Consider the following 15,194-nt stretch of genomic DNA (forward strand, 5'->3'; position numbering starts at 1 on the left):
TACCTGACAATGCCAATCTATTGGTTAAAAAACAAAAGATGAAATAATCTATCTATACTGACTGTCCAATGGTATCAAATAGGCCTATGTATGTTATGTTACTAACTGTGAAATTTTTGAATGGTAATCATCAAACAAACATTTAAAACATACCCTACATTCCTGCTACAATATGGACAAAATAACACAGATCAAGATTTAAACAAAAGAAGGGATTATAAGTACACAAGAATAATGAAAGTAATAACATGGACAAAAAATTGTATGATAAAATGAAAGAAATTAAACTGAAATTAATACATAAAATCAATTAAAATTAAATGAACAAAGAATTCAAATGGAAAAAGAATGATAGGAAGAAAAATGAGAGCAAATGAAGAAGTTGTTATGATGATTAGAATGATGTGACAAAGGAACAGAAACAAAAGAAATATATTTTAAAACTGTTAACTGAATACAAACAATGATCAAAATTATTTCAATAAAGACTTAAAAATAAAAAATAAATTGAAAGCACCTGACAAGATTTGAACCAATGACCTATCCATTACATCACACAACCAGTCTCTTCAATACTAATTCGTAACGCCTTTGTTTTAATGATGTCCACCCCAAATCCCGTATCATTTCAGCGACTCTCCTACTTCTGTATCTATGCTGTTAATTTTTGGAACACAACCTACACCCAGTTTAGAAACAGACTGACCATCGGTTCGCAGGACAATGCTCAAGCATGTACAGTGGAAGCTGTTACTGATTTGTTTGACTGATGGGGCTGCTAAGTGCTACACCACCTACTGCACTTCCCTGACTTAAGCCCTCAATAGGTTCAACTCTATTTCTAAACTGAAGGAAACACTTCACGGCATACACTTCAGAACTGCTACAAATTTGTCGGGCAATAGACTGCGCCGCTCAAATTGTCAACATAAGTGGCACTGCTAGGAGTATCCTATGTCTTGCACATCACTGGCAACGGGTTGTACAGAATGCTGGTGACTACTTTGGTCAGTAAAACATTGAAACACGTATCTATTTTGTACGAGCTGTAAATAAATAGTCGCGACTATTAAATTTCCAACCCTCGTAAAATTTGCAAACAACAACAGTAGTAGTAAACAGAAATTTGAAATTTTACAGAGATTTGGTGAATTTTGACAACACAGGTTTGTGCGAGTTGATATATGTTGTAAATAGTAATGAAGGTCAACAACCAGAATTACGCTGTAGTGTATAAATCAACTGCTAGTACTGCAAATCACTAACTTTGAAGAAGTTTGGGTAGCCAATCAACAATTATTAAATCCAACTACAATCATGAAGGAGGTGAAATTAACTAGTCTAAGAGTCCGAATATGACTACAGATGGCTTCTCCTGTAATAACCCCACAACCAGTCGACAAAAGCTGTTTTAGATTGCAGCTGCCGCATGTCAACTTACAGCAGCAGCAGCATCTACGGTACACTCACCAGGCACTGCACTTTCTACTTTAGAGGAACATGTAGTTGACCTAGGGATAATGAAGCACATAGAAGGATTGGATTGTCTGTAGGTACACCTAATTCTAATGTAGAAACAGATAGAACAGAGAGTGAACAACAGAAAATTTGGGGCGAGTTAAATAAATGCTAAAAAGTAATAACTAAAATGAAGGAAGGACATTTTAAAAGCAAAATACACCTATTTAAAATCAGATACAAATTTGCTTGGTGCTTTCATAAGACCGAGTCTCTACTACTTCAAATCTGACTACGTAACTGTGATGTGAGTGTGCCACTGAAGGGTATAGTCTGTGAGCAGATTCCCCATGCTACATCACAAGAAACCCCCAACTGTCCCACCACTATGAAGTATAAGCCACAACAGCACCCCCCTCAGCACCCCATATTAGCCTGGGCTGCTGGAACAACTGAACCATATTCTTCATCAGGATCTCTCATCGCACCCTGAAATGAGGGACATCCTACCCAAGATCCTTCCTCCCCCTCTTAATGTGGTATTCTGTCACCAACCCAACCTACACAACATCCTAGTCCATCTCTGTGCCGCCCCCCCCCCCCCCCTTTTCAGTCCTTTGTCACAGAGATCACATCCCTGTGGCAGATCAAGGAGTAAGGCCTGTCCAATACACACTCCCAGCACTTCCTACTCCAGTCCCGTGAAATGCGTAACTTACCCCATGACAGGCCGGGCCACCAGTGAAAGCACCCATGTCATACACCAACTTTGCTGCAGATCCTTATGTCAGTATGACTACCAGCCAGACTTCGACCACAATGAATGGCCACTGCCAAACTGTTGCCAAGAACAAATCTGGCCACTCTGTGGCACAACTTGCAGCTGAGCAAATCATGGTCAATTTCAATGGTTGCTTCACAACCATGGCAATCTGGATCCTTCCCTTCACCACCAGCTTCTCTGAACTATGTGGACAGGAGTTATTCTTGCAACACATCCTTCACTCCCATAATCTCCCTGGTCTCCATCTCTGGTAACTGACTGTCCCCCATACCCTCTAGCCAACAGCTTCCCCTTTCTCCGTCCTGTCACCCCCTCCCAAATTCACATCCCAATGTAACCTTCAATACGTGCAGCTCCCCATCAGTTCCAATAACTGTGAAATCACTTGCCTAGCCAGTGCACCTGCCACCCCTCCCTCCCACATTCCTAGCTGACAAACTGGCTGCTTCTCACTAAGCCACTAGCCACCCACCCTCAACCCCCCCCTCTTCTCCCCCCCCTCTCTCTCTTTCTCTCTCCTCCCCCTCTTTTCCCACCCCATCCAACACAACCACCACTGAGTTTGGACATAGGCATCCACACCATCATGAAGGATAAATAAAGCCTAGAGTTTACAAAACGCTTACCTGTGCCTTGATTACCACTCAGAAGCTTTACAATTGTAGCAGCTGGGATTGTTTTCTGCCCAGTTTGAATTGCTGTTACTTGACCTGCTGTTCCCGGTTTTGCTTGCACCACCGAAGTTTTTGGCATCTGTAAATGTAACAACAACAAATTACGTCAGTCATATGACTCCACACTTGTTTTCACAAAAGACTAAAAGAACCTCAACCATAATAGTTTGACATATATGGTATCACAGGAGGAATGGCCAATATTCAAGGATATGTCAAGAATGATCATTCAGAGTAAAAAAGTTTAGGAAATATGGGCTCTAACATGCATAGATGGGGTTTATGGTAGTAATGAGGAATAAGTACCCATAACTCTTAAGGTATGCATGTTACAGCCATGTTCACAACACTTTTTTGCCTTGAATGATCATTCTTTTCCTATTTTTAAATACTGATCATTCCTCCTGGGGTACACTGTATATACACATACATTTTGTGATCTTTGAGATAGGCCACTGTAAATAACATCGGAATTTTCATCAAAAGCTAATGAACTGCAAAGCAGAAGGAATTTGAAAAATTCATTAATTAAAACTTCCGGGCTGAATTGCCATGGTCCATATATAAAACTACTACTCCTTCCTGACGTTTCGTTGCCGGCTGTGGACAACATCTTCCGAGGCGAGTCGGCGACTGGCGGCTAGGCGCTGGTGGTCCCACTTATATAGAGCGCTTAGATGGCGCCACCACTCGTCACGTGCTTTCGACTTTAAAACTATCTCTGGTTAGTGCCATCTCTCTCGATTACAGGTAATCGATTGTCACGTCGTTGGTACAAAGTCGAACGCCATATCTTGTCTAGTTTTAATCCTTCTTCTTTTCTATTAAAATTATTTCCGTGCTTATAGATCTCTATAGCTTCTCTATACATGTGAGTGTAATAATGTGAGGTCCTAGCTATCACGTTTGTCTCACTAAATTTTATTTCGTGATCACCGTCTTTGAAAACGTGTTCCGCTACAGCTGATTTTTCAATCTGTCCCAATCTACAGTTCCTTTTGTGTTCCGTTAGGCGGGTATTAACACTCCTTTTAGTTGTTCCAATATAAACCATGCCACAGCTACACGGAATTTTATACACACCTGGGGTAGCTAAGGGGTGTCGTGCGTCTTTCACCGATCTTAAACTTTCACTAATTTTCTTGGTAGGTCGAAAGATTGTCTCCACTGGAAACTTGGCCAAAACTTTACCAATACGGTCCGTGATGTTATGAATAAATGTAAGAAATACTTTTCCAGCCAACGGTTGTTGTTGTCGTGTATTTTTGGACACTTTTCTTCTAGGGTGGAGTGCTCGATCTATTTCCTTGTCACTGTACCCATTTCTCTTGAAAGCTGTTCGCAAATGGCTTAATTCATCTTGTAAGTAAATTTGAAAAATTATTTGTCATATTTGGTACAGAAAATCTGACCAGTTGGTTCTGAAGCAAAGGCGGGACACTGCACTGATAAATCATGTCCATAAAACGCAGCAAATATGAATCTAATTCAGGCCCAGGTCCAAAAAATAAAGAGGATTTGCTGTTAAGATTGGATAAAGCTATATTTAGATATTAGTAGGTATATTAAAAACAGTTAGTCAACAAAGAATTCAGAATTAGACAAGTTAGTGAAAATTACAAGCTCAAATAGGGGTAATGTAGGAGCAGGTTTAATAATGAATAAGAAAATAGGAATGCAGGTAAGCTACTATGAACAGCATAGTGAACTCATCACTGTAGCCCAAGATATATACGAAGCCCACATACACCAAAGTAGTACAAGTTTATATGCCAACTAGCTCTGCAGATGGTGATGAGATTGAAAAATGTATACAGGAATAACAGAAATTCTTCAGACAGTAAAGGGAAACAAAAATATAGCTGTGATGAGGGAGCAGAAATCTGTAGTAGGGAAAGGAAGAGAAGGAAGAACAGAAGGTGAATATGGACTGGGGAAAGGGATGAAAGAGCAAACCATATGGTACAATTTTGTACAGAGCACAATTTAAATCATCACTAACACTTGTTTTAAGTCTCACAAAAGGTTATATATGTGGAAGAGACTTGGAGACATCAAAAGGTTTCAAACTGATTATATAATGGTAAGACAGACTTCAGAACCAGATTTTAAATTGTAAGACATTTCCAGGGGCAGATTTGGACTTTGACCACAATATATTGGTTATGAACTGTATATTAAAACTGAAGAAATTGCAAAAATATAGAAAATCAAAGAGATTGAACTTGGGTAAGTTGAAAGAACCAGACATTATCGACAGTTTCTGCAGGGGGGGGGGGGGGGGGGGGGGACATTATGCAACAGTTGACTAGAACAGGAGAAAGCAATACCGTAGAAAATGATTATGTAGCTTTGAGAGATAAAATAGTGAAGGCAGCAGAGCATCAATAATGTAAAAATACAAGGCCTAGCAGATATACTCAGGTATCATGAGAGATAACAAATTTAATTGATGAAAGAAGAAAATAGAAAACAAAGCTAATAAAGCAGGGAAAGGAAATTGGAAAGTCTAAAAAATGATATTGTTGAAAGGAAGTGCAAAATGGCCAACCAGGAATGGTCAGAGGACAAATTTAAGGATATAGAGGCATGTATCACAAGGGGATGATAGATACAGTCTACAGGAAAATTAAAGAAGTCTTTGAAGAAAAGAGAAACCGTATGAATATCAAAACCTCAGATGGAAAACCAGTACTAAGCAAAGATGGGAAAACAGGTAGGTGGAAAAGTATACTGAGAGTCTATACAATGGAGATTAACTTGAAGGAAATATTATAGAAAGGGAAGAGGATGAAGATGAGACAGGAGATATGATACTGCACATAGAATTTGACAGAGCACTGAAATACCGAAGTCAAAGCAAGGTACCAGAGTAGACATTCCGTCGGAACTAATGATAGCCTTGGGAGAGCTAGATATGACGAAACTATTTCCTCTGATGTGCACAATGTATGAGACAGGCAAAGTACCCTCAGGCATAAAAAATGTAATAATTCCAGTTCCAAAGAAAGCAGGTGCTAACAGTTGTTAATATTACCTATCAGTTTAATTAGTCATGGGAAAAACTGGTAGAAGCTGGCCTTAGGAAAGATCAGTTTGTATTCCTGAGGAACAAAAGAACACAAGAGGCAATACTGACCCTACTACTTATCTTAGCAGATAGGTTAAGGAACGGTAAACATTTGTTTATATCACTTGTACACTTGGAGAAAGCTTCTGATAATGTTGACTGGAATACTCTCTTTGAAATTCTGAAGTTAGCAGGTGTTAAATACAGGGAACAACAGTCTATTTACAACTTGTACAGAAGCCAAAGGTCAGTTACAGGAGTTGAGGGTGCATGAAAGGGAAGCTGTGGTTGAGAAGGGAGTGGAGACAGGATTATAGACAACCCCTAATGTTATTCAATGGGTACATAGAGCAAGCAGTAAATGAAACCCAAGAAAGATTTAGACTAGTTCAGGAAGAAGAAATAAAAACATTGAGGTTTCCTGATGACATTGTAATTGTGTCAGAGACAGCAAAGGATGTGGAAGAGCAGCTGAATGGAATGGATAGTGTCTTGAAAGGAGGATGTAAGATGAACATCAAAAAAGGTAAACAAAGGTAATGGAATGGATTCAAATTAAATCAGGTGATGTTGAGGGAATTTGATTAGAAAATGAGACATTTAAAGTAGCAGATGAGTCTTGCTGTTTGGGCAGCAAAATAACTGATGATAGCCGAAGCAGAGACAATATAATATGTAGCTGGCAATGGCTAGAAAAGTGTTTCTGAGGAAAAGAAATTTGTTAACATCAAATATAGATTTAAATGTTAGGAAGTCTTTTCTGAAAGCATTTGTATAGAGGTTAGCCATGTATGGAAGCAAAACATGGACAATAAACAGTTCAGTCAAGAAAAGAATAGAAGGTTTTGAAATTTGGTGCTACAGAAGAATGCTGAAGATAAGATGGCTAGATCACATAACTATTGAGGTACTTAACAGAACTGGGGAGAAAGACATTCGTGGCACAACTTGATTACAAGAAGAGATTGGCTGATAGGACACATTCTGAGACACCAAGGGATGGAGGGAAGTGTGGGGTGTGAGAAGCATGAACACATGAACACAGTAAACAGAGTCAGAAGGCTGTGGGTTGCAGTAGTTATTCAGAGATGAAGAGGCTTGCATAGGAGAGAGCAGAATGGAGAGCTGCACAAAACAGTCTTTGGACTGAAGACGATAACGACACCACAAAAAAATTCAAGATCCAAGACCCTATATATTAAATTACCGAGCAAATAAATAAACCTGTATCAAAATATGGAAATGCTACAGTCGTTAATCCAGACCAAATACCTATAAAACTATAGAACTCTTCACATTGAATGGCATCACAACTCACCGACACTTAGAATAACATTTTTAAATTGAAGACATGCCAGATACAAACATGGAGGAGAAAGTATAGGGCATATTTCCATAAAAACAAAGGAGATCTGCACATGCAGAAATTATACAGAGAGAAACTAACTTCACACAGTTTAAAAATCTGGGAATAAAAGTATAAACACGTTCTGTCAAACTAAGAACAATAACAGAAAGCCAATGTTGTTTCTGTCTAGGCAAACACACCACACGAAGTACATGCTGTAAGAATAGTCATAGTTAAGGATAAATCTGTGCCTGTGATTTACTGATCTAGAAAAGCCTCTGACTGCGTGCTTCAGGCATTAATATGGCATGCTCAAGAACACAATGTACCTTAAGATTATGTAAGCATTATTTCAGATATGTACAATGATGTTGTTATACATGTCTGGGATCCAGCTGGACAATGAGAGAGTTTTGATGTAAATGTTGGAGTATATCTATACAGCGGTCTAGTGCCCACTCCTGTTTAATATTGTTATGAATTATCCAAGTGCACCACTATAAAAGTCATGGGAATATTTTGTAAGCTGATGACAAGGTATTGACGTAAGGCAAACAAAACAGTCAAGAGATGCTGGAGAAGTGGTGAGAGGCATTAGAGTGCTGGTATGACCATCAGCACAACTACTACAGAATACACTATTGGGTAGGATTGATCTATATGGGTCTATTTCCAATCAAAAGGAACCAAATCAAATGAAAATATATATGGAGGAGTTGTTAGTCCAACAATGATCTATAACAGTGAGGTACAGGTCACAGGGAAGAGACATGAGCAAAAAGTGTAATCAAAGGAAATGCACTGTGACATCTCAAGTGGGGTAATTCTTGAGGATAAGTAGTTTTGAACATGTAATCTGACCTTTAATGGGAACTGTTTTCAGACAAAGATGGTGTGGTCAAATCTTATGCAGACCAGGTGACTGAAGACTCCGGCCACTTGGCTGACACTTGTTCAAAAGTACATAAAGAAAATGGAGATTAGTCTAACAAGGCAAATTGTGCCTCAAGGTCAGGAAAGCCAAACCTGCGCAAAGGAGACTGTGAGGAGGAGGAGGAGGAGGAGGAGGAGGAGGAGGAGGAAACTATATCTGATGACATGTTGCAGGTCGTTCTTTAGGCAGTTAGCCATTACTCATTATGTACATACAGCTAAGTGATATACAATGAATCTACTTCTGGTAAAGATTTCCACATTAGTGTAATATACACTGTGGTGTCACACTACAAAGGTCACCTCCTTACTGTGATGGCTACACAGTATATCCAGTTTTGTTTGTCATACGATGCGTATAGTATATTGCATATTGTTGGATGACATGGTAGACTCTTCTTGTAAATGCACACTGTGGGGAAAGTGAATCATAAGTGAATTCATGACTCCATCAAGGGAACCAAAGCCACTTTTGTACTCATGCAATTGATTCCCTAGGTGAACACTAAGTACAGTAGTGTGGGAAGTCCAGGCAATAAACTACAACTGAACAGTTAATCGTCCGGATAAGTCAATTTGGGGGGGAGGGGAGGGTGGGGGGGAGGGGAGGGTGGGGGGGGGGGGGAGACATGGCTGTGAGCATGAGAACAGTTTCCTGACTACCAATCAATTCTGTGGAAACTGCACATCAACAGTACTTCCGATTTCCACAATATTTGCAGTGCAAGTTTTAGGTGACTCAATCTGTATAATCATTACCTCAGTGAAGTTATTTTTTCTACTCACATGAGGAAACTGGACAGAAAATTCTCTGCAGGTATGGTCTGCCGGCAAAATGAAAAGCAACCAGTGCTCATTGTAGAGGAAGATGCCTCTCCAGGAAGAATGCTACAGCCGGCCTACAGGATAATTATGAGTCAGTTTCCCCTATAGCAGTATAGAAAAGTGTGCAGAGATTTATGCAGAATTTGTCCGTATGCTTTCCTTATGTTTGTATTATTAGCAACTCGTATATGTATACAATGTAGTGTTAACACACTTTGTGGAAAATAAGTTCCATCTGCCACCCCCCCCCCCCCCTCCAGTCACTTTTTGTGACGAACTGCAGTAAAGAGAATGAGGAACTGCAAGCTTGCTCTTCATCTGGCAGACCTATGAAGGAGGCAAGTGTATGACTGCAATTCGGTGACCCACCTTGCCTTGAGCTTCTACCCTTCACCCTGTTACATCCCCAGAACACTATTTATCCCACAGTATGGGTCAGCTCTGTGACACTTAGACATGGTACACACATTTAGTATTTGTTTTTAACTCAGTCAATTTAACAGAAACATAAAATTTATACCATTAAAACACTGCTTTTAATAACCTGCGATTTTTCTATCTCCTGTAATGCTGAAACTATTAGGCATAGGGAAAAAATAAATAGGACCTTTTTTGTAGGAAATTTGATGTAGCTTAATTTTGTACGGGGAGACAGGTTTGCTAGAAGGCACAGTTTTAGAATTGTTCAAGGAAAACATAAAATGTAACATTTGTCATTTTGTTCGAGTCATTCCAATTGTGTGACGGGTGGGATTTCTATTTTCTGCCAGTGTCACATATAATCCAAGTTTAGATACTGGGTGTATTTTACCCATAGGCACACATAACAGCCGTTTTTTCGCATGCACACTTACGTACATTTGGAAGAGACACAAAAATCATACAGTGTCTATGCCGAACTATTATGGAAGTGGACTAGTTGTACCAAAATTAAATGACTGTCAAAACATACCGCAACAGTGACTCCTTGGCTTGTTTTCACAAATGTTACTAGGTTTGATCCAGTGGAATTGGCTGACTTCTGTAAAATTATTTGCTTTCCTTGTGCTGGAGAAACCCCTCTAAGTAACGTCGCCTGTGGAGATGCTGTAATAAAACAGACAATTAAAATTTTAACTAAGAAACAGGTACAAACAAATTATGTATCTCAAAAACAAATCCCTCCAATTTTAGAATTATTTCAGTATGGCTCCTGATCATCAGGTTCTCCCATGAGCACTGATTTTAGTTGCTATTAAGTCACCCTGAAACCTTTACTTTGCATATACAAACATTGTGGAGAGCAATCAGCAAAAGCAAACAACATACGTGCAAAAACAAGTTACCAGTCTAAAACTGGAACATCTGCTGTCCAACGTATGTAATATTATTCACATATGAATTTCAGACATTGGACATGTTAGTTTGCTTTAATTACTCTATAAATAACTATCATTACTAATATGAATTAGTGAGTTGTTATTCAGCCATTTAAACAACATAACACTAAATGACATTGCAGCTGTTGTTGAGTGCAATTTATTACTCAGGGTTGCCATAAGTTTCCCTAAGTGAAATTTCCTGAGTTCCAGACACATTTTAGCATTTTTCCCTAACAAATTTTGAGATCTCAAGGGTAAGTTAAGACAAAAGTTGACAATCTGTCTTTGCAGCTACAGTACAAGAAACAACAGTGCAAATGAGGAAATATCTAGAAAAAACTTGCGAGCAGATGGTGTTTCCTAATGTGTGCAAAAATCTTAAGTACTAACAACCACCATCTTTTGTAATGAACTGTTTTTAGATGAGGAAAGCAAGCCAAATGGTATGTGTGTTTCATTAAGACCACTGGGGTAAACGAAAGGAGCCTCCTCGAAGATCATGACAGCGATCAGGTGTACCCTGGACAACGTTAGGGTTTTGCCTAATGGTCAATCCTTTCAACGCAAGACACCACCAAATGGCTTTTATTAAAGCCAACTTTGACAATAATGTCCATAAACACCGAAGGGCTCTCACATGAGAAAGAGGTATTACTTGCCGAAGCATATAAATGACAACTTTGATCTCCTAATAATTCAAAAGACCCACAGTGGCCCCAACAACAGAAGATTGAAGATCCACACAAGGAAATTAGTAACTGAAAGACCACGTGGGCAATAAGGCAATGCAGTCTTTGCGAAAACAGACTTAGATATCATATCTACCAAACAGACATCTCTAGGAGACATTGAAATCTTGACTGTACATTGATATCTATCTATAAGCCACCGAACAGTGAGTTCAGATTCAATGAACCATCCAAATTTGGGTTACAACCAACAAAAGTAGTAATGGGCGATGTCAACTATCATAGCTCAGCCTGGGGTACAGGCACACAAACAAAAGTGGAGAGGACCTCAAAATATGGGCAGACTTGACTGGACTGAAATTAATAAACGATCCCAAACTTCCACCTTCCTGTAACAGCAGCAGGTGGAACCGCAGATACAATTGTGATAACATCTTCGTCAGCAAACACACTGCATATCAAACCAGGAAGGATGGGGCAGAACCCCTCCCACGTGCACAACATCGAGCCATAATGTGTCTGGTAGAAGCAGTTATACCCACAACCACCCAATTCAAAAGATGCTTTAATTTTAAATGTGCCCAGTGGGACTAATTCACCCAATAACTTGACCAAGAGTTGCAGAACCTAGACACGAGTCCCAAAAAATATGACATTTATTGAATTTTTTAAAACGGTCTCATGCAGAAACATCCTCTCTCTTTACTGCGTAAAGCATAACGAGAAGAACTGTGGCAAATCCCGGAACCAGGAAGGCCAGGGAATAGTTCCCAGGAAGAACCTACAGCCAGATTCGAACTTCCATATCTGATCTGGAAAGCCTTGAATAGATTAAGATCTGGAGTATCACGACGCACAGTAAACCTGAAGAAATGGGGCTATATCAGTATGGGCGAGCTCTGTGAATGTGGAGAACTTCAAGATCCACAATAACTACTAGTCTGCAGGAAACTGGATGAACATTGCATGATACAAGACCTACTAACAGCAAATGACAAGGCCATAGAAGCTGCAGTATACTGGGCTTCACATGGAACATAAATATTGTAATCCCAGACAGAATCATACCAGTTCTTTTAAATGAACATTGTTTCCTGTGTGTTTGTATTTTGCTTTATTAAATATTCACTTATCTCACTACCATGTATTGTATAGTATTGCTTTATGCTTTATATTTTCTCTTTACTGTAATCTTAAAGAGTTTGTAAAAGTGATGTCTTGGACACGATAAATAAATCAAGACCACTGATGTTATTTTATTTCAATGAAACTAAACGCATTTGGTGACAAAAATACACATTTCCTTGAAGTTGCAAGACAGATTTAAAATGCCATCACTGATTTCAGAAATGAGCGCAGAAAGAAGTAGGCCTCTTGAAAAAAGTGTATAAGGTGGTGAAGAATTGTGTAAACCCACACTAGGTGACCGCCAATAAAATGTTAGTTCTATTATGTTCGTTATTGACCATTATTACCCACTGTGTTGTATCTATTATCTTACAGGTATTGTGTGATTTTTCTTTCAAGAAATATATGAGTACATAGTGTACAAACCGCCCGCCAGCGACTGACAATTTTCTCCTTCTTACCGTCCGTACTTTCTAACATATAAACTACTTTTGAAGTGCCAAAATGTACTTGAACAAATAAAATGTCTATAAATCACCACACTGTACAATGTACTTATGATGAAACAGTCGCAATTCCTGAATTCAATTGCCCATGGACTCTGGCCTGCTGAGGAGCACCGCAGTCCTGGATCCATGGATAAATCCTGAAAATCCGCTGCATTATGCCACGCAGAAACAGACCAGGCCTGTGGGCAGATCGGTGAGACTAGACCCAACGAGCAGGTCCTGCACATTACTGGGAACTAAATGGTTACAGATCAGCAGGTCCGATCCATTACATATACGCGCAGAAACGGGCTCCGGTTTTGGGTCACTGCAAAAATCCACTCCTGTGGCCAGCTATTTATGAGTCACAGACAGCATGTTGATGAAAGGAGACCACGGAAATCAATGCATGCAACAGATAATTTGTTCAAATACTTTAAGAATCAATAATAATGAGGATATGTAGCAACTCGCCACAAAAACTATTGCTGAGCTGCAGACAGGCATGCAGAAAAGACCATTACACTCTGATAATTAAATATTCAGCCATAGCTTTTGTCAGGAAACGAGAGCACACACACATTCACACAATCATTCAGACACAACTCAGGCAATCATGACCGCCGTCTACGGCCGCTGTGTCTACAGTCTCTGAGAATCAGATCCAAACACTCCTCATACCACCTCTTTGTAACAGCAACTGCTAGGCTAGTGGCAAGAAGTGGCGGAACCACTGACCACAAGCTGAAGGGCATGGTAGGAAGGGGAGGAGTAGTAGGAATGAGGGAGTAGGGAAGTGGTGCACACACTCGGCTGCACCCAGCCAGTGACAATGCATGACAACTCACTAAACAAACCACATTTCATCTACCGAGACAAAAAATGAGATTTTTCCAGTGTTTCTTTGTTTTTCAAATTTCACTGATATTTCTCTGTCGTGTTTGAAAGTCCTTGATTTCCAGAACCTGTGGCAACCCTGATTACTGTGTGTGCAGTTGGATAATTCTGTAACTTCCAATATTTTCTTCATGGTTTTCTCCAGTTTACTAAATTTTTGGTGAAGTAAATGCCAAATAAATACATAAAGAACATTTATATGGAAGTACCACACTCCCACATAGCTTGCAAAAAAATTAAGAGACTGCAATAAAATTTAACAGTGAAAGTAGTTTCAGTTCAGCACACTGAAAACTAATGTAATTAATGTGATCACAATTTCTTTTCTACTGGTCCCACAGCATGTACGAGGTTGAGGAGTGACATTTTTGGCACAGGTTTCCTCTGCGCTATTGATTTATGTAGTCATAATGTTTACCAAGTTACACTACAAGCTCATTTTTGCGTTTTTGCCATTATTAAGCATACCTTTACAGATATGTTTAATAGGTATAATAGTGTTCCCTATGCCTGTGTGAGTTTCTATGTCTAGATATGGCACACTAACGCTTACATGTTAGCTGCACTTTCGACTGTAAAGATAAATTCTCTTTCTGTTATGTTATGATCACTGTATTTCTAGATACCTTTGATTTTAGAGGTCTTGGTAAAATTTCTTTTGACAGCTTTTTATGAGCTCGGCTCCAGCAATGCTATATGTTTACAATGGAAATTATATTTCATGGTAACTGATACTTATGCTCCAAGGTGAAATATGGACTGCATCATACCAGCTAAGACACAAGTTAAGTCTGTCATACATAGACAGAGAAACTAAAATAGATGTAAGGAACAATATCATATCTATTACACCACTTGCACAGATATGTTTGATAATGGCAAAATTGCTGAACAGGTTTGTCATGTAACTTTGTAATCACTATGAGTAAATAAATCAATAGTGCAGCAGAAACCTGTATCAAAAACACTAAGTGACAAAAGTCGTGGGATACCTACTAATATTATGTCGGACCTCCTTATGTCCAGTGTAGTGCAGCAACTGGACATGCAAGTGTTTCAGTAAGACCTCTTAAGTCCTCTGCAGGAATACTGAGCCTGCTGTCTTTATAGCCACTCATAATTGTGAAAGTGTTGCCGGGGCAGAATTTTGTGCACAAGCTGAGCTCTTGATTATGTCCCATAAATGTTCTTCAAACCAATTGCTAACAATTGTGGACCGATGACATTGCACCTTGTCATCCACAAAAATTCCATCGTTGTTTGGTAATAAAGTCCCTGAATGGCTGCAAATGGTCTCCAAGTAGCCGAACATAACCAGGACCCAGTCCATTCCATGTATAAACACTCCACACCATTATGAAGCCACCACCAGCTTGTACAAGTGCCTTGTTGACAACTTGGGTCCATGGCTTTGAGGGGTTTGCACTGCACACTAACCCTAGCATCAGCTCTTACCAACTGCTATCGGGGCACATCTGACCAGGTCATGGTTTTACAGTTGCCTAGGGTCCAACCAATACAGTCACAAGCATTTCAGAG

General features: G+C 39.4%; 1 protein-coding gene across 2 annotated transcripts in view; it reads right to left on the reverse strand.

Moving 5' to 3' along the window:
- Positions 1 to 15,194, reverse strand: part of LOC126184962 (host cell factor 2) — a 284,341-nt gene that overhangs the window by 140,839 nt on the left and 128,308 nt on the right. For both annotated transcript variants that reach the window (XM_049927657.1, XM_049927656.1), the window contains exons 8-9: positions 10,045 to 10,178; positions 2,869 to 2,995 (exon numbers count right to left, since the gene is read on the reverse strand). In XM_049927657.1, coding sequence (XP_049783614.1) covers positions 2,869 to 2,995; positions 10,045 to 10,178 — 261 coding nt within the window. The remainder of the gene's footprint in view (positions 1 to 2,868; positions 2,996 to 10,044; positions 10,179 to 15,194) is intronic.

This window comes from Schistocerca cancellata, chromosome 4, assembly GCF_023864275.1.
Source record: "Schistocerca cancellata isolate TAMUIC-IGC-003103 chromosome 4, iqSchCanc2.1, whole genome shotgun sequence".
NCBI classification, from domain to species: Eukaryota; Metazoa; Arthropoda; class Insecta; order Orthoptera; family Acrididae; genus Schistocerca; species Schistocerca cancellata.